Source organism: Gallus gallus, chromosome 26 (assembly GCF_016699485.2).
Source record: "Gallus gallus isolate bGalGal1 chromosome 26, bGalGal1.mat.broiler.GRCg7b, whole genome shotgun sequence".
Taxonomy (NCBI): domain Eukaryota; kingdom Metazoa; phylum Chordata; class Aves; order Galliformes; family Phasianidae; genus Gallus; species Gallus gallus.
In genome coordinates, this window is record NC_052557.1 from 1,022,939 (window position 1) to 1,046,532 (window position 23,594).

General features: G+C 54.9%; 1 protein-coding gene across 1 annotated transcript; it reads left to right on the forward strand.

Annotated features, from left to right (window-relative positions):
* Positions 1-5,559: 5,559 nt before the first annotated feature.
* Positions 5,560-22,345, forward strand: ADORA1 (adenosine A1 receptor). The gene is made up of 3 exons (NM_204316.4): positions 5,560-5,753; positions 6,034-6,408; positions 21,418-22,345. The coding sequence occupies exons 2-3, from the start codon at positions 6,068-6,070 to the stop codon at positions 22,049-22,051; spliced, it is 975 nt and encodes a 324-aa protein (NP_989647.4). The 5' UTR covers positions 5,560-5,753; positions 6,034-6,067; the 3' UTR covers positions 22,052-22,345.
* The last annotated feature ends 1,249 nt before the right edge of the window (positions 22,346-23,594 follow it).

Genomic DNA, 23,594 nt, shown 5'->3' on the forward strand with positions numbered 1-23,594 from the left:
TCTTTGGGGTCAAAACATCCCAATCCAGGGAGGGGATGCGGGGGGACATTCCGGAATCCCATTCCATTGCAATGTTTATGTGTTTGGATAGAGGAAAATCCATCCTAGAGGTGGACTTTTGACCTGGGCTCTGCCAGCTCTGCTTGCCCTCGGTGTCCCCCCCATCGGAAGCCCCAGGGCTGTGCCTCGGAGTGGTTTTATCCCTTGTATTTCTCTTGCAGGAGGTGCTCTTGCCTGGCGCCTGTGTCATTTCTGGTCCCTTTGGCTCCATCGACTTTATTGCTTTTGAGGAGGGAAGATGTAACACTGTTGTATTTTGGAAAGGCAGAGCAGACGTGAGCCCAGATTTCACCTCTTCCATCCCCACAGGAAAGCATAAGGAATGGGGATTAGGGGGAGCTTCCTTCCCCTGCCCTGTCCCGCTCCACCCATAGAGATGGACTCCAGCAAATACGGCTGCTGCCTTCCTTCATTCAGCCCGCTGGGATCCGACTGCCGCCCATATGGGGAGGAGGGAACTGTTGGGGATAACCCCACTCATGGTCCCGATTTGCACCCCCAGGCATGGAGGAAATATAGGATCATTCTCACAGATGCCTTCAAAATGCATCTGAGGTCTCTGCTCTGCAGCCTGGTGCTCCTCCATCCCATCCCATCCCATCTCACCCCCAAATCCCATCCCATCCCATCCCATCCCATCTTACTCCCATATCCCATCTCACAGTGTTGGTGGGCTCTGGGTAATACATTTACCACCTCCCAGGGCACAAATTCAGCCCCAAACCCTCCCAGTCCATAGCAGGGAAAGGCAGGAGAAACCCCAGGGACTTCTTACGGGAATGTCACCACCGAACAGTGCGGTGCTGTTCCATGCAATGCAAAAATCACATGTCCCAATGCAGCAGCACCGAGCTGCCCCTGGGGACGAGGGTTTGGAAGCTGCTTTTTCCTCTGCTCGGATGCTTTGGGTAATGTTTGTGCTGCTCTGGGGCCAAAGGATCCCGACTGGAAGAACAGGGAAGGAGGTGCATCCCCTGTGCTGATAAGGAATTTTCCAGTAGGAATCTGCAGGAGGGTTTGAGCAGCCTTTCCTACAACACGGGGGAGCTGGCCAAAGAACTGCTGTCCCAATTTTGTTTCTGGAAATAGCACAGCGCCAAGAAACCTCTCAGCTTGGGGAGGCTCGGGGGAAAGAAGGTGGAGGCAGCAGCTCTGCTCAGGGCTCACGGGTGTCAGCATCACCTCTGAGCTCCGGGCAGGGGAGAGCTCCTGTGCTGGGGGTGGCGATGGAGTGATGATCTGAGCAGGAGAAAAGCCCTGCTGCCAAAACCCAGAGCTGTCCAGCTGGGAAAGACATAAGGGACAGCTGGAAGCGGAATCAGGAGAATATGAAAATAGAAATACATATTTCTAAAGTGAGAAACGCAAACTCCGGGAGCAGCAGCCATGAGGACGTGGTCTTCCTGTCCCACTGCGGATGGGAAACCCATTCCAGGCTGGCCCGGTGCGAAGGGACACTTCCATGTGGCACTGAATAGTGCCATTTCCCTCCATTGCCATCATTTCTTCTCCTCTTTTCTCCTTCACCCCTTTTTTTCACTCCCTGTCTCTGGGAATTTGTGCTTTCACCCCAATCTTTGCCCCAGAAAGATGTGTCATCACTGCTGCGTGCCTATGAGCACTCACACCCCCTGCCCCTCCCCTGGCAAGCACCATCCTGCCCCAGCACGGGTGGCTTCTCATAAAAAGAGGAGCTCTTCCCATAGCACCGGGTGTGTTTAAGGGGTGGCCACAAAAGGCAAAGGGTTTTTGCAGTCCTCTGATGGATGGCAGTTGAAATGTTTAACCCCCTCCTGAGCCGTCTGTGCTGCTGAGGCTGCTGGAAGGGGTGGGCAGGAATAGCTCTTGGACAGCAGCCGGGCTCGATAACACTCACCAGGCTCCCGAGGGATTAAAATAGGTCCTACACGTGGAAGGGAGATAACGGTGTGAGGAGGGGAAGGGCCTGGGTTGGAGGGGGGGACAGAGACAGCGAGCAATCGGACCTCTGCTCTACCCCAGTGCTGTGCCAAGGGCGGCGCTGGTGGAGAGCGCGATGGGTTCGGGCACTTTGGGATTTGTTTTCCCTTCACCCGGGTGATGTCTCAGCAGTTTCTCCTGTCAGCTTCAGGAAGAGCAAAAAAAAAAACCCCAACACCCCACAACATCCTCTCAGCACCAAGCGAGGGGGACCTGAGCACCTCAGCAGTGCTGCGGAGCATGAGGGGGGATTTGGATGCCAATCTGGGGGGTTCGTTCAGATGGGGCTGGGCTGGCTCCAGCTGCCCACAGACAACGGCTGGCAGGGTCGGACTCCTCACATTCATCCCATGACCGTGGTGCACTGGGGGTGAAGGGGAGTGAGGATGCAGCCCTTGTGGATCACACACACAGCTCAGGCTCTGCAGCACTGCCAGCCGCTTGCAGACAGCTGCGGGGCTGGTGGTGGGCAGGTCAGTGCACAGCCAACCCTCCGTCCTGTGCTGGATGGCAAAACCGGGGAGTCCCACCAATTGATGGCAAATGTGGCTCCTTTAGGAAAAAAACAACCAGCCAAACAAACAAGACTTTGCAGTGTCAAAAGAAGAAGAAGAAAAAAAAACAAAACCTAAAAAATGCTTTAAAATGCAGCCAGCACATGAGCTATCCAGTCAGAATCCCAAACAAAAATGAAAAGACTTCATATCTGGGATCGTCTCCCAGGAATTCTCTCTAAGCTGTCACAGCTGCTGAGCATCTGCGGCACATCCCCAGTCGCACCCGGCACAGTGCCCAGCGGCCGTGCACCCCATAAGGGGCAGAACAGCGGGGGATGGGGCAGGGAGCACCCACAGCAACGTCCCGGCAGGGCTGTGTGTCACCCAGCATCACTGCTGCATCCTTGGAGGAGCTGCAGCCCTCCCCTTTGTTTTGCTGCCCGTTTCTGCTCAGGCCGTCTTGTTTCGGACCACCGGACCGTGCTGCTCGGGGCGTCATTCATCTTAATTAATGCCCCATAGAGACATCAGCCCACCCAGCGCTGGCACCAGCCACGCTTCTAATTAACTTTCCTAATGAAGAGGCCTCTTTCTGTGAGCAGAAGTATTCCGGAATGGCCCCTGGGACTGAAGAGGCAGAGGAACCCTCTCCACCTCAGCCATGGCAGCTCAGAGCTGCTCCTCTCGCAGGGAAGCTGAGGCGGGAGGCGTTCCCCCAGGGAAGCTGTGGGAGAGGAGCACCCCACACCCTGACTCACCTTCTTGGAGGTGCATTTCTTGGCAGGAGCTGAGCTCTGGGTGCAGCGCCGGTCCCCAGGGCCGGCTCCAACATGCTGCTGCATCACACAAACCCTCCCTGCCAGCCCAGGTTTGCTCCTATCCTGTAAGTCTCACCGTGCCACCTCCCAGCCCTCCATCTCCCCTTCTGTTTGCCCACAGTGAGCGTCCTCCCGCAGGCCATTCTGCAGCTCAGCCCATTTTCTCCTTCCAAACCCCACAGCAAGAGCCTGGAAGACCTTGAGCAGCCTGCTGGGAGCCTGATGTTCACCACAAAACCCCATTTCGTGCTTTTTAAAGGAACCTCCAATACGAGGCCCAGCCTGGTTTCCGCAGGGCAGGCAGCTCACTCCATGTCCACCAGCAGCAATGCCTGCATGCCCTGCAGCAGCCACATTTACTCGGTCAATATCTGCAGCCTTTGCCAAAGCCTTGAGAAATTGGACTCAGGCTGATGGGGGAGCTTTTTGCACCCCCATTGGAGGACTCCCAGACACGCAAGTGCTCAGTTTTGGCACAATTTGGGTGTGTTGTTTTCTTCTAATAAGCAGTGCTGCTAAGATTAGGAGTGCTGGGGTGTGAGCCTGGGGAGGGAGAGCAAACTGCGAATTCACTTTAGGAAAAGGAGTGGTTTTAATTGCTGTGTTTGAGGGATTTGCATGCAGTTCAGCTGGGACCTGCCTGCCTTCACTTCCGTGTTTCACTCCCGTGATGAACCCGATGGTTTTCCTGCTCTGCTCCCAGCCAGAAGCTGATTGCAGGGACCCTTTACAGGACATCACTTGGTGAGGGGTTGAGGTGCTTTTCCCACTCCAGCACTGTGCAGAGGCGGTGCCAGCCAGGATAACTGGAGGAGCCCGGGCTGCAGTTTGGCACCCATATCTATGTGCAAAGGCACCCAAACGGAGCTCGGTGTGCCTGGCAGCCCTGCCCTGCTTTGCCTCTGGCTTCAGGCTGAGCCCCAAGCAGGATAACAGCTTCCTGCAGAGGATGTGTGAGGAGGGATGCGCAGTGAGAGACAGCCATGAGCACCTCCCATAAATAGCACAGTGTTTATGTGAATGCACCATCCCTGATTTGTTTTTCTCCCTGCAGAGTGAACGGATCTTTTAAACCCTTATAAGCTCTCCTTGCCCTGCTGTTGGCACAAAGTGGCCTCAGCTGGCATGGCACTGCAGCCCCTGAATGGACCCTGGATGCTTGACCCCAACCCTGTGCCCACCGGTCAGCTATGGAGGTGAGGCAGAAGCCCACAGGTCACCACTGATGGTGGCACTGGGAATGGGATGTCACTGCTGATGTCCCCATCCCTGCCTTAGGGTGCGCAGGTTTGGATGGAGAAGGTGCCAAGGGACAGATTCAGGCAGTAGGACACCTCTCACTGCATAGAGCAGAGCAGAGGAGGGGACAAATCCAGCCCCACTCCCACCAGAAGAGAGAGAAAGGACGTGGAGGGGTTTGGACAGGGCTGGGGAGCATCCCCGTGTCCCAGCCCTGAGATCGCAGCTGCTCCCAGATCTGTAGAGCTCGGATAAATCCATCTCATCCCAGGGAGATGTGCAGGGTGAGCCCTGGGGGTGCCTGGCTGCCACGTGGGGGTGTGGAAACCACCCATGGGTGCTGCATGCCCATAGTGGCCAGGGCTGTGGTCTGGGCTGCGGTGCTTTGGGCTTGGCTGGTTCAGCTCCACCAGAGTGAGCACCACTTCCCAGCCCAGGGCAGAAATGTGGGGTTTGACCATTTTACCCCAAACTTCTCCCACATTCTTAACCAACACCTGAACCAACCCCAGCCCCAGCATGGGGAGACCATTCCTCCGCACATTTCGTTGGGGATAGGAATGAGCTCCCTCCTCTTTCCCAGCCCTCCCCACAGCTCGGCATGGGGTGCAGCCCCGGCACCCACAGCGCTGTTCCGAGGGGTCAGCCCCGCCCCACCCCGGCACTGATTTTTGGGAGGCCGCCCGAGCGTGGGGGCGGTTTGAGCATCGCGGGTTCCTCTCCCCCGGTGGGTCCCGGCCGGGGCTGCTCCGTGCCCGGTATCGGCTGCTCCGCACTCGCTCCGTGCTCTCCTTCCTCTCTGCTCCTGCCCCTACCACGGAGCTCTATAACGTCGGTTTGGGGGCTGAAACGTGAGGCTTCTAGAGCCCGGGGTTGGCTGCGGAGCGAGCAACCCCAACCGGCACCGCCCGCCTCTCCCCCGCTCGGCGGCGCAGCCCCAAATCGGGTCGGTCGCTCTTTAAAGGGCTGCGGGAGCGCCGCACCATGTGATGCTCCGTCCTCAACTGAGAGCTGCCTGCGGGAGCAGCGCGGTGCCGGGCACCGGGGCCGAGCGGAGCTCTCCCGCAGCCGTCCCGCAGCCGTCCCGCAGCCGTCCCGCAGCATGCCCCCCGCTCTGCCCGCCGGCTGAACGCTTCAGACTCGGGGACACCGCCAGCACAGCCTCCTGGAGCCGGACAAGGTGAGGCGTCCTTCGGAGCTAAGGACAGCAGAACGGCGGCTCACGGCCCCCCCCTCTCCCCCCGCCGCTCCCCCCACCCCGGCGCGGTGGGACACGGAGCTCCGCTCCCCGCGGTGCGTTGCGATGGACGGACGCGCTGCGGGGGGACGGGGCAGGACGAGGTCCGGGGGGGCCGGCGCAGGCAGTAGGATATTTTTTTCCCACCCCCCCGCCCAGGTTCCGTCCCGGCTCCATCTCGGCTCGCAGTGCAGTTTGTGACCGCCTCCCTCTGCGTTTGCAGGTAACCGAGGGAGCGCAGAGGGGAGCGCAGCACCATGGCACAGTCCGTGACGGCTTTCCAGGCTGCCTACATCTCCATCGAAGTGCTGATCGCTTTGGTGTCGGTGCCGGGGAATATCCTGGTCATCTGGGCTGTGAAGATGAACCAGGCGCTGCGGGATGCCACTTTCTGTTTCATCGTCTCGCTGGCGGTGGCCGACGTGGCTGTGGGGGCTCTGGTCATCCCTTTGGCCATCATCATCAATATCGGACCGCAGACGGAGTTCTACAGCTGCCTCATGATGGCGTGCCCCGTCCTCATCCTCACCGAGAGCTCCATCCTGGCTCTCCTGGCCATCGCTGTGGATCGGTACCTGCGAGTGAAGATCCCGGTCAGGTAGGACAGTGTGCTGGGAGTGGGTCTGGGCTGGGCACTGGGGGGGATCAGAGGGAGCAGAGATGTCCCGAACTCTTTGAGAAGCAGCAGCACCAGCAGGACGGTTTGGCTGCAGCAGGAATTGGGGAGGGCTGAGCCAGGGGGGTCCCACAGCCTCTGGTTGCTTTGCTCGGGGGAGGTTACTGTGCTCCAGTCTGTATCTGGAAGGAGACAACAGCTCTGTCCTCAGCCCAGGTTTCCCGTGGTGAAGATGAAGGGCACTGACAGCCCCGGGGACCTGTGGGTAGGGATTGCACAGAGTAAAAGCAGTCCCTGTGCACTCCCTCCCTCCCCACCACACATGGCTTCTCAGGCAGTTCCCCGTTGTGCAATTTGTATTACTACTAATTTTTTTCAAGCCTGAAAAATCCCCATCCTCCATCCCGACAGCACCCCAGAGCCCTTCGTGCCCTCTCACTGCTTTCAGTGCTTTTCTGGTTCTTCTGCATCCTCCGTGTGCTGGGGACAGGTTCAGCTGTGGGAGGACTGTCTATACTCAGGTCTATACTTAGCAGCGCCGCTGAGCTCGTGTCTCTGCTTCTCCCAACAAATGCAGCCTCTCTCCTCCCTCACTCCCTCTGAGCATCAGTTGGGCTTTTGGCGGCGATTTCTGCCCTCACTCAGGACCCTGAGAGCATTACAGTCTGTGCCGTGTGTAGTTTGGGTGGGTTTTGCTCATGCAATATTAACTTGGTCCCTCCTGGTCTGTGCACAGTGAGATTTTGCTCTGCCTGTTCTGATCTTCTTTAGTATTGAATAACTTTGCACTCAGTGGTGCCAACCTTCCCACGCTGTCATCCACTTCCATCCCAAATTCCCAGCGGTTGGCAGTGGCTGTGGGTGATTTTGTGCCCTAAGGGGGCCTCTGTGGGCAGGGATGTCCCATGCCTGCATGCACTTCACAGAGGTGCCCTGAAGGTCCCGTGTTTGGGATCTCTGAAGGGATGCATGAGAGTTTCCATGCCCATGCCATGTGTTGGCTACCTGGGGGCTGAAGGCAACGGGGCTGTTGGCTGGGAGCAGCTGACTGAAGGAGAGGCAAAGCCAGAAGTATCATTCAGATGGAGCAGAAGGTACCACACCCCCCATTCCCAAAGAGAGCTGCTCCAAACAGCTGGAAGCCACCTAAAATAGGCTCAGTGCCTTTGTGCTGGAGGAAAAGCTCCCATCTACCCCTCCTATCCTTCCTCCCCGCCCGGCAGCACCCCCGCATTCTGTCTCCCCTCGCTGGGCGCAGCGGGGTCCCCCCAGCCCAGGCCCCACTTCCCCCTCCCTGATGTGCTTAGGGAAGATGAAACGAGTTCAAAGGGAGGGGAAGGAGCCAGGCAGGAACTGGCCCCCGGCATCCCCGTGGCAGGATGCAGGATGCAGGAGGGACGGTGCCGGAGGGATGTTTTCATGGGGATGCAGTTCCTATAGCATAGGAACCACAGCCCCCTTGACCAGGGATGCTGAATGCTGGGACACAGCCTGACCCCATCTTTGGGCCTCCTTAGGATTTCTCTCCCTTAGTCTGCTTTGAAATACATGCTAGGAGGAGAAAACCAGGGGAAATCTGCTGGAAATCTTGCCCATGTGAGATCCCCCCCCCCCTTCTTACCCAGACCCTGACACTGGGTTGGTGGCTGCCCCCCAGCCCAGCCCACCACGCCCCATGGCACCCCGAGGAGCAGCTCACCAGGCCAAGCTGCATTTCCCATTTCTGAAGGTTCTGAGCACACGTATGACGCTGCAGAGATGTGGAAATTAGATCAAACTGGGCTGAAAATTGCTCAGTAATGGGAGGCAGGAGCAGAGAGGGGAGGCTGAGGCACAGTATGGGTGAAGCGGGGTCTGTGGGTGGCTCTGGGGACAGAGCTGGCACTCTGTGCTGTTCCAGCAATGCTCTGACCCTTAGGAGATCTGGCAGCACAGGAGCATCCCTCAGCCCTGGACCACAGATCCCACCAGTGAGGGGGATTGCAGGTAACCTCCTGGATGGAGGCAGCAGTGCAATGCTTCCTCAGCTTGGCTCTACACTTCCTACTCCTGCTGGGATTGCAGCGCTCTTTCCCCTTCTCTCTGAGCCTGCCAAGAGCCACAGGCCTGGGGCCAGCTGGGGTTGGGTCACAGGAAGGCTCATTGCCCTCGGCCAGCTGGGGTACAGGGCTGAGGTTTCCTCCACTGAGGTTTCAAGGGGGGATTTGGCAGGATGGTGGGGGGCACCATCTGCAGTGGGGGTGAGGGGGTCACTGGGACAGCACCCTGCTTTGGTCTAAAATCCCAGGAATAGGAGAATAAAAGCACCTAAGGGGTATGGAAAGTATTTCCAGTGCTCCCAGCAGTGAGTGGTGGGAAACCTCCATGGATATTTAGGCTCTGAGAGGCAGCAGCACGGCCAGGATGGAGAAGGAGAGGTGTGGGATGCAGCTGGGATGTGGGGTGGCTCCAATCCCCATGGCTCCCCTGGAGATGATCCCCATGGAAAGGTGGAGGCACCAAACCTCAGAAGCAAGATTTCGGGCTGTCCAAAGGATTTTGATCCAGAACAAAAGGTTGAAATGAAGAAGATGAAGTGCATGCTGTATCTGAAGGCAATTTGCCACCGAGGTGATGTGACCCACAGAGAAATGTCCCCAGGGAGGCAAGGGTGACCGGAGATGGCTCCCAGCAGCCTGGACAACACAGCAAATGATGTGTGAGGGCAATGGTCAGTGATCCTGTCTGTCCAACCAAGTGGATAAACAGAGCCATGCCTTGTCTGAGGCTTAATTTTTAATTTGGAGGGCAGGTTTTAAAGCATCCAGGAGACTCAGTGGGAGCTCGGGGAGCTTTGGGGAGCTCACATTCACAGCAGCTCATTGAGGCACCTTTCCCCTCTGTTAGCTGACAAAAAGATGCAGTCCGGCCTTACAAAGCAGGCTGCATTTCTCAAGAAGACAATCCTGTTTTCCTAAACCAGAGGAGTTTTGGGGACCGGCAGCTCTTTGCAGCCAGCTCCTGCTCAGAGCGCTTTTGTTCTGCCATTGCTGCCTTCCACCAGGTTTGTTTGTAGCAGATGAGGGAGAACGTAGATGGGAACCGAGAGTGAAGAGGAACGGCCAGAGATCACAGCCTGGAGTGGTCTGCTGGAGAACGGAGGCTGCTTCCAAGCCGTATTTACCAGCACCCCCCGATCAGCTCAGCACATGGATGCTAAACCTTGGTGTTTCACATCATGCTCTGCTCAGAACCAGAAGGCACAGATGAGCTGTGGTGTTGGACCAGGAGCCTGATCCCAGTGCCACCAAAATGACCAGAGCCCTGCAAACAGGCAGGGATTTAGCAGCGGGTTGTATCAGTCTCAGGTCCTGCAGACACCCCATGGAGGCACTTTTCAGCATGACTCCGTGATCCACAGAGTAACGTTCAGCCAAGTGCATGTTAAGTCACAGATCGGGGCTCTTCCCTCGGCGATGGGATGTCTGGATTAGACTCTCTGGGAGCGCACAGCTGCTGCAGCAGCACCATGAGACATCTGCTGGCAGCCAGAAAATCAGGTCACTGGAAAAGCCACAGCCGCTGCGGTGCTGGCTGGAGGGGAGGGGGCTGAGCTGGGAGCAGCGTTCCCATATCCTTGGCTTTTGGGTTTGGGGGCGTCCCCTCCTTGGGAGGTGGCAAAGGTCCAAGTGTGGGATGCTCCGTACTTGGCAGTGCAGAGGGGAGAGGGGGAATGCTCTGGATTTTTCTGAATTTAGGGGTCACTCCCAACATTTTTGGACTAAGAAGGCAGGGGGAGATGTGTGGCTGTTGGAGTGCTGCTCCCCGTGCCCACACACAGGCTCTCCATCTCATCCCAGCCTCCCAGCAGGGCCAGATGCAGTCCATGTGCTGGGTCAGCTGCCGGGGGATCGTTCTGCCCTGACCCCATTTGCTGGAGCCAACATCTGTCCCCTGGACAGAGCTCCCATCTGCCTGCTGGGAGATGAATGATAACCAGCTCCTTGCTGGTGTTTTCCTCTTATGCTCCAAAATCATGCTCTGGGAAGATCTTCATTGGGATTTTTTATGAACGCTAATACCTGTGAGGTAAAGACATTGGCACTTGACAACGCCTTACCCATCAGTGTGAGGGCAGGTTCCCTGGAAGGGCAATAGTACGCTTGCAGCTGGGAAACTGAGGGACAGTGCAGTGCCAGGACTTGCTCAATGCGGGAGCAGTGCAGTGAAATAGGGGTTGTCCATGGTCCTACTGGTCTGAAGAGTTTGGAGTCAGGTACCAAAGGTTTCTTCAGGTGTTTCCAAAGGTGCCGGGTTGGTGGGGGTGATGCTAATGCACGCTGGGGTCTGATACTTTCCAAGGACCCCGTAGAGGCACTGAAAATAGTTCAACACGATACAGGAGGTTCTGCCAAAGCTGCTGATTCAGCCTGCCTGGTCCCTGCCAGCCCAGCCTGGCCCTGCAGGCAGTGTGTCAGGAGTGAGTCAGGAGCAGCTCACCCCGGTGTGTGCCATCACCGCAGCCAGTTGGAGCTGGAGCTGCCTCTGGGCACTTTGCTGGGTTGTCCTGGGTCTTCCTTCATCCCTGAGATGGAAGAAGTTGACTGCTGCAGTGAGAGGTGTCATTGTCACCCGGTCTTTATAGAAAGGCCAGCTTGACCCTGATGACCAGAAAGGGGTTTTGGCCACGAGTTTGGTGGAGACATGTGGGACAAAGCCCACCAGACTGCGCTTTCAAGGCCTGGTTGGCAGGGACCCACAGCCCAACAGCCACAGTTTGCAATCAGTGAGGCTGGAGCCAACCATCCCTCCTGTCCAGAACACCACAAAGCAGACTGCACCCAAACACAAGGGGCTATGGGGCATGGGGAAGTGTCGTGAGGGGATGCAGCAGCCAATTGTGTCCTACATCCATGCTGAAATCAGCCTGGCAGTGGGAGAATGACTCATCCTGAGAGGTCACAGCCTTGGCATGGGGACGGGACTTGGGGAGAGTGACTGGAGATGGAGGGAATAGATAAAGTCAGAAAGTTGGAGCTGTGATGGGTCTGACATTCTGGTGTGGAAGAGGAGGTGGACAGGTCATCAGAGAACAGCAAAGAATGGGGGAGAAAAAGGAGGAGGATGCGTGGAGGAGGCAACCTGGTGTGATGACCTGGGAGATGAGTTTCTTTGTGACACACAGGGGTGTCATTTCAGACTGGATCAAAACCAATGGGCTGGAAGAAAACCTCTGATTGGAGGAAGGTCAAGGGAAAACCTGCAGGATCCTGCCCAAGGGGTGCAAGGGGAGACCAGACAAGGAGCAGGGAGTCGTGGTGCCTGCAGAAAGTGGGATATGGAGTGTGGAGGAGACATCAGCCAGGTTGGATGGAGATGGCTTGATTGGTTGACCCCTTGGGGACAACACCATCCTCAGTGCCTGAATGAAGAATTTCCTGCCCACAGAATCAGAAAGCAGCTGTCCCTGGGGCTGGCTGAGCTCCTGGCAGGGAGATGCCATCGCTGGCAGCATGGATGCCCAGCTGTTGGGACAGACATGCGGCCCTCACGTGGCATGCCCAGCCACAAGAAAGAGCAATTGATGATCTCCAAGATGTGCACAAAACAGCCTCAGAGCCAGCAGGGAACCCTGCAGAATAGCAATAAGCTAATCAGCTCCTGCTGCACCAGCACCCAGCCCTGCTCAGCCTGCCCAGGCACGTAGCAAGCTGCCTTCCCAACAGGCAGGTCCGGGGGTTAAAGAGATGTCACTGGTGATGCCATCAGCAGGTGTGAAATAATCCCACAGAGATGGTCTCCTCCTTCCAAAAAGCAGAGGCATCAGTTGCTTGTGGGCTGAGAAACATATCGGTGATGGGGTGAGAACTGAGGAGGAAGGGACGTTTTTGATGATGCAGGGCAGAGCAGGATCAGGCGCCGGGAGGTTTGGTGGTGTCCGGGTTTGTCCTTTGCTGCACAGAGCCCAATGGGACCCAGCAGTTCCTCTGTGCCCAGTCCTGTTCCTCACTGCCTTTTCCATCCCTCCCCACCCCATCCCATCCCTGCCTCGTTCCTGCATGTGCTCTGCCCCCAGTGCCACGTTGGGCGTTGCTTCCAGAACTGCTGGTTGGTTTGGTTGGAATTTTTGTTCTTAATTAAAAATTACTCCTAAAAAGGAAGGGGATTTGTCCCCAAGCCTCACCCTCTTGTCTTCCTCACCTGCCTCGTTCTTTGCTGCACAAAGTGCCCATAGACACAGCACCCGGGTACCACTGATGCCCGGGCAGGGACATAGGGGCAGGGAGGTGACATCCCCTGGTCCACCACCCTGGTGACACTCATAGAAGGAGGGCTGTGCTGAGCACGGTGGGGCACCGCCTTCCCTGGGCCATTCCTATCCCCGCACCCAGAGCCTGGGATGTCTTTTCTTGGCCACTTTCAAAGGAGAGAAGTGCTCCTGGCACCAGGGATGCATTCCCATTCAGCTCAGTTCATCTTGCTTCGCTTGGCACAGCAGAGCCCCTCTGCAACTCAGTTTCCCCATCTGCTCACAGAGGGAGCAGTGCTACAAACTCCAAAAGCACCGAGAAATGCAGCCTCAGACACAGCCACAATTAGCACAGGCTTTCAGACTGTGTTATTCCTCTTTCTTTTTTTGCACTGGTAGCGACACTCCGTGAGTTAAACCTTACAACACGCAGCTGCGACGCATTTACTTCAGCCCGAGTGGCTCTGTTTGCTTGTGACACTGCGTGGCCGAGAGCTGATGGCACAGCCTGCATCCAGATGGACGAGCACCGCCGTGCAGAACCAGGATTAACTGAATGGAGATTGGTACCCACTCCCGTGATGCTCACAGCCTGGGCAGTGCAGATGCCCCGTGCCCACAGGGCCATCTCCAGCCCTGATTGCAGCCACAGCAAAACATCTCCATCTCCAGCAGTGTGGGGACCCTCTTGTATGTCCCCTGTGCCCCAGGAATGGGGATGGTGGGGCCCTCAGAGGCTCCATGGTGTGGTCCTCGTGCATGGGGAGGACTGGCTGCTGCCTGGCCAATGAGTCCTCCTTGTCCATGCCCTGCTGCAACCAGGCTGCATCTGCCCATTGCTCCCTGCCTGCATTTAATTGCCATGGTAATTAGGAAGATGCACAGGGTGTAATTTATCGCTGCAGCTCCTGCTCTCAGGTCTCAGCTCCCTGCCATCCTGGTGCAAACACCGAGCGGGTTCCTTCCAGGCTGCAAGGTCAACCGCTTTCCTTCCAAGGGAATAAATCATCATTTAAACCCGAGGGAGGAAAGGGGAATTAAATAATAAACTTCAGGTTTGCTTTGCAGTTGCACTTATTTCCTTTCTTGGTGAAGGATCAGTTCTGTGCAGTGAGGGAACATTTGATTGTGGTGCTATCTGGAGCCTTCACTTCCAATTTGGCGCTGCATTTGGATGATCAAGATATATAGATCTGCACTGGACAGGTTCATCTGCGCATAAATAACTTTATGACTAAACACATACGTACTCCCTTCCTCACTTCAGTTCCCCTGACGTTGCAGAGTTGAGTAACACGGGTTTTACCCACGATGAGCTGTGGTTGGGCTGAAGGTGGAAGTGCGAAATGGCATCTCTGAGACAGGTTTCGTTAATTGAAAGTCCATACAGACAGCTCGTTAGCCAAAAAAGAAATGAATCTGCCTGCTTTTCTGCATTTGAAATTGAGCTTTTAAGCAGGGAAAGGCTGCCCTGTGCAGAAGATGCTGGGCGGGTTGTTTTGGGTTACTGTGTCCTCTGAGGCTGAGGAGCAGCAGATCTCATCAGCTCTCCTAATTCTCATTTAGAGGTTGGGTGGGGAAAACAACCTCCCCTGTTTGCTGAGCCTCCAGCCAATGTTTCAGCCTTGGAGGTATCAGTCTTGGAACTGGATGAAGTGCGGGAAGGGAAATGTTCCCTCCGCAGCGACAAATTGTGCCGCAAAGATCCCCAACAGCAATAACAAATCATAGCCTAAGAAACCAGAGTGGGGTTGTTGACTGCAAAGCAGGAGTTGGGCCAGCGAGCAGAAGTGCAGAACCAAGAAATTAAAGGAGAGCCGATACCAATCTCCCGTTCCATCTGTAATTGAGGATATCTCATCTTCTGGAGTGTCCTTCTGCAGCTGAGAGATAAAGACCCACCTCGGCTGCGCCGCACAGCTGGACTGATGCCTCCCCCCAGCAGATGCTATCGCAGCTTTGCTGCCTCCTGCTCACCCTGCCCCGTGCAGATGAACCAACACCTCGAGACCCCTCTTATATCCTCTTCTGTAGGTTCCCCGTCCTGCTGCTTCCTTTTAATTGCTCTTGGTGTTCTTCAGCCTCACCCCGTTGGATGCCAATGTGCCCTTTGATTTAGCGGCGTTGGCGGTGGGTGATGCTGTGGGTCAGGGTTTGAGCTGGAGAGGCTCTGGGATCCCAATCACACCAAGCTTTCTGTATTTCCCATCTGATTTCACCTCTTCCCAGAGCCCACGTTTGACAGAACTGCCACTTCTAGTGGGTTTTGGAGCTGTCTTATTTCCCCTTTCCCCCCTTCCTCCCTCTCCCTTCTTCAGAGTCCTCGTTTCAAAGGAGCTCTTTAGGATCAAGAAAAAAATTATGCATGCAAAGAAAAACACAAATGCAATACAAACCTTCAATTGAAAAGCCACTGCTTTTATCTTGGATTTGAACTGAAAAGAGCCAAAGCTGCCTTTTATCCCTTCTCTCCCGTGTTACCTGAATGCCCCAACTCCTCTAAGAATCATAAAATCATTAAGGTTGGAAAAGACCACTAAGATCGCCAAGTCCAACCATCCCCCCATGCCCACCATGCCTACAAAGCACAGAGATGCAGAGATCAGCTCCAAGCCCAGGCTGGGTAAGGAGCACCCAGCTAATGGCCACAGCAGGGGCAGGGTTGGTGCATGAAAGCTCTCATGGTGGTTGGATCCATGGGGCAATGGTGTGGTATAGTGAGGGAGAGGACTTGGGGTCCTGTTCCATGTAAGAAGCACTGACTGCATGCTGTGGGTTTGGAGCAACTCCTCCTGAGACCTTCTTGCTCTGCAGAAATTGTCTTCTGCTGGAGATGGGCAGCTCTCCATGTGTGATGGGATCCCAGACCTCCTCCCCTCTCCAAAAAGACTTCTGCACATTGAATATCTCTTTTTGGCAACAAAGCTGTTCAGATGCTAAGAGCACCCAATGACTTTACTGCATGTGGGTAATGCTGAAAGCAAATCCATCGTGCCCATCACGCTGTGCCTTGTCTGATGGAACCATCCCTTCTAATTCAACCCCTTCTCTTAGGGATTGGGCTGCTCCTCTGTGCCCTATTTCCCAAAGCCTTGTCAAAACAGAAGATTTTCAACTTCTTCTCTTTTTAAAGAAGCACTCCTCGTGCTTTGCATTGCAGAGGAGCACTAAAATAATACTGCTGCCTGGAAGTGAGAGCCAAAAGGCAAGAGCATCACATGTTTTTCTTTCCCCCAGTTCTGGGATCCTGCAGCTCGTTTCATGGCTTTGGAGCTGTTGCCAACAGCGTTAAATCATTTCCCTCCCACCTACCTCTGGGTCCTGGAAGGTGAAGTCAGAGATCCAGGGAAACCCAGGAGGGCCACGACCACACGTGGTGGAGCTGGGAGGGTCCTGGCCGTGGCACTGGGTGGTCTCGTGGCTCCTTCTGGGGCAGGGTTTAAATCATTTCCATCAGGCATCCCCAGGCTCCTGCTGAACCCCGATCTGCACGCATTTAGGAAGAGGGGCTGAGCACCAGGTGAGTGGTCCTCACCAAGAATTGCTGCTTATACAGCAAGAATACTTGAATGCATCAGGATCCAACCACAGGCTACAAACCAAGCCCAGTCTGATAGCCAGACTAACTCTATGCTCACAAAGGAATTGCATTTCCTGCACGGATGGAGGATGCTGTTGCCAGCTGTGACAGAAATTGCTATTCTCACTGTGCTGCAGCTGATAGCACACATTCCTCTGCCTTCCTTGGACAACAGCAGCATTTCCCCATGCCTGGGATGAAGGAGGTGTGTGATGTCCCCACGCTTTCCATCTTCTTCCCATGATCTCCAGCCGCCAGTAGTTTTGCTTCCCCCTGCAGCTCTATGGCAATCTGCACCAGCCCATGGTAGAGCCACCACAGAGGTTGCTTGTATCCTTCCTCTGGGCTGAGCGCAGCTGGCAAGGGATCTTCCAGAACCTCTGCAGTTACTGGAAGCATGTGGTTTGCTCCCAAGATGGGCTGTGATTCATTGCCAGAGCCCGGGGAGTTCAATGGCACAGACATCCCGAGCAGAGCAGAAAGCCAGCCAGCAGCTCCACTGGGACTGGCAGCATGGGGCTGAGAATGCTTGGCAATGAACTCATCTGGGGCAGTGTGATGATGTGGCTGCTCCTAGCATCCCAAAGCTACAGTAACACAAGTCTTTCTGGCTCAGGTGGTGAAGGTTGAACTCAACCTGTTAGCTGGAACCTGAAAAGTGGCAGGTTTAGACCCAAAAGCCAAGTGGTCAGTGTGTGTGTGGGTTCTGGAACATTAACCCTTAGCAACTTCACAGTGCAGCCCTACTGGAGATGCCAAGCTCAAGGTGGGATGAGCTGGGATAGGTGCTCAGTGGATTGCTTCCACTGGGTCCGATGGCATCAGGAGAGCAGTGGACGTGGTGGGACATGTCCAGCCTCCAGGTCCAGGACTGGGACCAATGGAGTTGGGGGTCCCTCTTCCCACACTTGGAGCCATCAACTGAATGAAAATCCCTGATGTACCCTCAGGTTCTGCACTTGTAGAGGCATCATTCCCCATTTCCAGGTGTTTTAGCCCATAAATCCCTCTTCTACCTTAATTCCCCTGCTCCTTATAGGGCTGTGTTTGTCCCTAGGGCTCCTTCTGGCTTTGGCTAATGTTGACATCGATCCCTCCCGAGGCCACCATGCTGTCCCAACCCACCAGCTGTCACCAACCCTCACTTCTTCCCAAGTGGAAAACCAGAAGTGACGCCATCAGGAGAGCAATAGGCTGAAGTGACCCCTCTGCCCACGAGGTGTCTTCTCACATCACCTCTACGCTGTGTCATTGCCACCTGTCACCTCCATCCCAGCCGTGAGAATTGCAGGGATGACTCAGGAAGGTGTGAAACACCTTTGTGGTGGGAAGGAGAGCCATCACCCAGCATGTCTGCAGACAACGTGGGCTCTGCTGTTGGCTCTCTGAGGTCTTTGGATGGGTGTCGGGAGCATGAAGGGCTGAGAGGTGGGTGTGTGACCCCAAAGAGCCACAGAACTCCCAACCATCACAAAGGAGGGATGTGAACAGATGGGAGCACACAGTGTCCCTTCTGCAACGCTTCCCACCTTGCAGCTGCACGTCCAGCCCTGAGCTGAGGTTGCTCCTTGCTGGACCTGCGTGCTGCTTTGCATTTCTCAGCTTCATGTTTCTGAGCCTCGCATCTCTGAGCAGCTTCAAACACCAAAATCTTCCCACCCAGAGGCCTCCAGGACACTGAGATCCGAAGCAGAGATACAGCAGGGAAATAGGAGCAGAAACCAAACTCCCCTGAGGTCAAGGAGGTTTTATCTAGAGATTTTCAATTAGATCAGGACATGCTCTGGCTGCTCTTCTGCGCTGCGCTCAGAGTGCAGATGATCTTCATGTCAGTTTGGTCTCCTTTCCTCCTACCTCATTGGCTCCAGCTTCATTTTGTTAGCGATGGTTTGCCTTCATTAGTGAATTAATTCCCCAGGAACTGCTCTGCATTAAACCCTACCAGAGCGAGGACCAACAAAGCTGAGTCTCAAGGCTGGCTGGACAAATGCACACATTTTATGGACAAAAGATATTGAGAAATGCTAAGAAAAAAAAAAAACAAACATATGATACAAACCAGATCTGGAATCACTGACCGTTTTTCAACCAAGTCAAGAGAATATCTTCCCTGAGTGCTATATGTGAATCACGCTGTGAGCTGCAGATCTCTGGCCATGTCAAGATGTGGTAGAAGGTGAGTCGAGACTGGAAATGAGAAGTAAATGGAAGAGCTGGCAGATAACAGCCTCAGGGTGAGGGTGAGCCCCAATTTCCTGAGGAAGGGGGACTCCAGCATCTCTCCCACCACACCATACCTGGCTGAAGGAGCCCCACTCCTTTCTCCAGGCCTTGGCAGGGTGTCCAGGAGGGTTTGAGTGATGCCCATCTCCATGGGGAAGGGACAGCACAGAGCCCTTCGGGGAGGGATGAGAAGTGGAAAACTGGCAATTCGGGTCAGGCTTGAAACCCCACAGATGAAGGAAACGAACCCAAATGATGCGATGACGGATGACTATTATTGTCATGGTTTTGTGGCAGCTGTTAATAAAAATAATAGTAGCAATAAATTTGTAATGACGGTAGCAATCATTCCAATGACAACAATCCTAATATAATTATTTATTAATTGTGAGCCATTATCAGCACTTCCTAGTGCTTCTGCCTGCCAGACCCATCCCAAATTCCAGCTCTATCTCATTAATACAAAATGAGATAAATGAGAAAGATGTTTTCTTGATGGTATGATCAAAGCAGAGACATAGGAGCACCAAAGACTCTTTTCTGGCCACCCCCACCAAACACTCTGTGCCATGGGGTGAAGCAATAGGCAGGATCTTGCATTTCCCTACTTTTCAGTAGGGTTTGCAGCCTTCAGAGCAGCAGAGCCCCATAGCCAGACCCTGTGGGGTGTGCAAAGGAGGAACTTGGAGTCACTTTGTGGTTTTATCATTCCTTGTGTGGGGCTGATGGGGGTTGTGGGCACCTCGAGCCCCAGGGATGGATGTCACTGCCCTGGGCTTGTGGCTTGAAGGAACAAAGTCAACAAAAGCCCCAGTTCCAAATGTTGCTGGTTTCTGTGAGTTCTCTGGTTTGGGTTTTAGTGCCAGCTCTTGTGACCATGATGACACTGGCACATGTGGAGGGGGATAAACCGGAGAGGTTTTGCTTTCGGTGGGCAGGGTTGTGCACTGAGGAGCAATGGGTGTGCAGCACGGCACAGAGATGGATGCGCAGCGATGAGCAGGAAGGGATGTGCATTAAGGAGGGCTGAGTGTACAGCAAGGATGGATGTGCAGTGAGAAGGATGGAAGGGTGTGCATAGAGGAGGGATGGATGTGCATTAAGGACAGATGGATGTGCACTAAGAAGGACAGATGGATGTATGCATTGAGGAGGGATGGATGTGCATTAAGGGGGGATGGATGTACAGTGGGGTTGGATGGATGTGCAGTGAGAAGGAAGGAGGGCTGTGTGCTGATGTGGGGAAGCAGATGAGCAGCCGTCAGAGTGTGGGGTGGTTGCTGTGCTGCATGTGCGTTACACCCTCTGCACCAAACAGACTTGTACACGACCTTCACAGCTGTCCTGATAGCCATCTGCAGCAGCACACCCCGTTCTGGAGCAGTGTGGGACTGGGACTGTTGGTGCTGGCCCCCAGCAGCCGTTCCTCATCCCCTCCACTATGGCTACAGGCATGAAACCTGTGTCCTCTGCTCCAGCTCACGGCTGAAAATGGGGTCTCAGTGCTCCCTCTGTCCCCTGTGCTTCCCAAACCCAGGCGATGGAAGGGAAGGAGGGCTGAGTGCTCCATGCCCAGGTGCCTGGGGACCATGGGACACCAGCGCTGCAGGGTGGGGAGCACCCCAGACTGCAGAAAAAATAGCAGAAGACCCCCAAAATCCCCCAGATGTGGGGCTTCCATGGGGGCCTGTCACCCACCACACCCATCCCACAGTGCTGACTTCCTCCCACCATCCTTTGGCTCCCTGGTGCCCCAGATCTCCCTGCCCCATGGCTTTCTCAGGGTCTCCTGCCCTCTCTCCTCCCAGCAAGGAATAAATCACCCTCTGGATCTCAGAGGAAACAGCAGCCTGCCTTGCCACCTCCTTCCCATGGGATCTGCCTGGAAATGGTTTCCCAGACCAAAGGGGGCTCATTCAGGAAAGCCATCAGGCACGGGCGGCTGTGGACCCTCTGAGCTCCTGAGGATGGATGTCCCCCCTCTATGCTGCACCCCTCTGTTCTCCCATCCTGCCCCTGAGATGGGTCTGGAGAAGGGATCTTTGATGGGGAAGGAGTGGGTTTGAGTTCTTGGCAGGTTTACTAAGACAAGCAGCAAGGAGCTCAGAGCAGCAAGATGGGACTCTGTGTTTCCCAGCCACCTCCATGACCAAGTTAACACTGGCACCCCAGCAAAACCCAGCAGACAGCCAGAAAAATATCCCTCATTCAATCCTCTCCAGTGGAAGGCAATAACACTTGGGCTGTGAATCTGCCTGGCCTCCAAGGAGATGCTTTCATCTGAGGGCCTGGGGGAAAAATCAACCTAGCAGGCTTTGTTCCTGCTTGGAGAGCCCTGGGGAGCCAGGACCGTGTTGGTGGGGAGGACACAGAGCCCAGCCAGCCTCCTCCTTCCATCCCTTGGCACCAGCCCATTAGGAAAAAGGGTTTTGTCAATGGAGAGGGCACATTACAAAATGTAATGAGCGGTGCCCAGAGGACCATTAGCACCACTGGATGCTTCGTCCACCCAGCAGTCTCTGGGGATGTTTTTGTCAGTGATTTCCTCCCCAGCACAGGGGGAATTGGTTGAGGCAGGATCCTAGCAGGGCTGGAGCAGGGAGGCAGCGTGTGGTTACTAATGCACCTCCTGGCTTCTCACCAATGCCAAAAGCTCTGGGATCACCTCCAGGAGGTCTCTGCTCATCCCCTGGGATGGAGAAGGTGATGGGAGTCACTGTCCCTGGAGGTGTTCAGAACAGTGGAGATGCAGCACTGAGGGACGTGGGCGCAGTGGGGATGGGTTGGGGTTGAGCTGGGTGATCTTGGAGGTCTTTTTCAACCTTAATGATTCTATGGAGTGAGCAGCATCGTGGGCATCTCAGAATGGGCACTACCACCCCCTGTGCAGAAGTCTGAACCCCCGGGCAAAACCTCCAACTCAGGTTTCATTTTCCTCGTTGTTATTTCTCTTGCACAGGTATAAGAGCGTGGTGACACCCCGGCGAGCAGCAGTGGCCATCGCCTGCTGTTGGATCGTCTCCTTTCTGGTGGGACTCACCCCAATGTTCGGTTGGAATAACCTGAACAAGGTGCTGGGGACTCGGGATCTGAATGTCAGCCACTCGGAGTTTGTCATCAAGTGCCAATTCGAGACGGTCATCAGCATGGAGTACATGGTGTACTTCAACTTCTTCGTCTGGGTCCTGCCGCCCCTGCTGCTGATGCTGCTCATCTACCTGGAAGTCTTCAACCTCATCCGCACGCAGCTCAACAAGAAGGTCTCCTCCAGCTCCAACGACCCCCAGAAGTATTACGGGAAGGAGCTGAAGATCGCCAAGTCCCTCGCGCTGGTTCTCTTCCTCTTTGCGCTCAGCTGGCTCCCTCTGCACATCCTCAACTGCATCACTTTGTTCTGCCCATCCTGCAAGACACCGCACATCCTCACCTACATCGCCATCTTCCTCACCCATGGCAACTCGGCCATGAACCCCATTGTCTACGCCTTCAGGATCAAGAAGTTCCGGACAGCCTTCCTGCAGATCTGGAACCAGTATTTCTGCTGCAAAACCAACAAAAGCAGCAGCAGCACCACAGCTGAGACGGTCAACTAAGAGCTGAGGGGTCACCGCTGCCAGGGAAGGGGGGATGAGGACCCAGGAGGGCTGAGTTTGCCATTCCCCATGCAATCTGAACAGCCCAGCCCCTGAGCTGCCCCAGGGGGTTATTTATTCACTGTTTTGATATTGTAGCCTGCACTGTTCCTTTCTTTTTTATTACTATTATTATTATTATTTGTTGTTGTTTTATTATTTTTATTTTTAAGTGCTGCCAAGTATTTAAGGAGATGTTGTACAGATAAAGATGTGGTTTATCTTAATGCAAATAAAGTAAAATGGTCATAAACACCCAGGAGGTCCTCCACCACTGATGGGTTCCAATGGCTCCTTGGAGCTGTTGGCGGCGTTGGGCACCCCACACTCTGCCCTTTGTGCAAGGCAGGACTGCATCTCCTCCATAGAATCATAAAGGCTGGACAAGACCACTGTGATGACTCCAGCCTCTGCTTGCCTCATTTCTCTCCCACATTGCTCCCCGTTCCCTCCCCACCCGGTCAGACTCTTCTAACCCAAGGTGTGTAGGGTTGCAGACACCTCCATCACCCAGGGGAGCAGAGGAGCACTGCTGCACTCACCTGGGGTGAGTTGGGGGCACCGTGGCAGGGCTGAAGCTGCCATGTGTTCATCTCAGGTTTGGTCATGGGCAGGGAGTATTGCCGGTCCTGTTGGTGGTGAGGGTGGATGGGGATGAGCTGCCCTCCCCCACCCAGATCTGCAGCCTCTACAGCAGCACTGCCAGACTCAGCTCTATGGCAGGATTTCTTCCAGTGGTGGGAAGAATTAATTAGAGTCAATTGGAATTCCTTTCTTATCAGCATCCCTTATTCATCGGTCTCCCTTTGGAAGTACATTTCCTATGGCCCTTTCCCAGCCCTGGGAGGGTTGTGCCCCTCAGACGTCACCGACAGCAAAATGACTGCAGTGAGTTCCCGTAGGGGCTGGGAGGAAAAGGGCACGGATGGATGAGATTTATGGGTGGCTCTTTAGCTGGCTATGGAGCACAACCCCATGCACTGATCCACCCCTGCAGACAGCCTTGCTCTGGTAGGGAGCTGTGGCAACATACATTGTTCTGAGAGGAAGAGGAGGACAGCAAGGGAGTGTGGGAGAAAGGATGGGAAGGGATGAGGGGCTCTATCCCACCCATTTTGCAGGGGTCTCAATATATTCAGGCTGGCTGTGAGCCCTGCAGGCTCAGACCACAATAGGTAAATGGGGTGAGGAACAGAAGAGAGAACCAGATCCTTGCCTTGGGTCTCAAATCTGTGGAGGGGCCCCAACTGCCCCCCATCCTCCTCCAAGGCGTGGAACCCCAAATCCCTTAGCAGTAGCGCCCAGGGATGCTGCAGCCCCAGGGCAACACAGAGAGGACCCCCACCCCCCTGCCCACAACCCCTGCACACAGCAGCAGCTTGGCTGCAGATTAGGGCTGCTGTTTACTGAGCGCAGGTCAGATTCCCACTTGTGTCGTATTTCTGCAAGAGGTTGCTTTCCTGGAAATGATGCCTTTGCCTGAGCCCTGCTAAGGTGCCCAGAA

Coding starts and splice junctions, on each gene's coding strand:
- ADORA1 (NM_204316.4), top strand. CDS start 6,068: ATGGCACAGTCCGTGACGGCTTTCCAGGCTGCCTACATCTCCATCGAA. Junction 6,409..21,417: donor CGAGTGAAGATCCCGGTCAG/GTAGGACAGTGT, acceptor TCTCTTGCACAG/GTATAAGAGCGTGGTGACAC.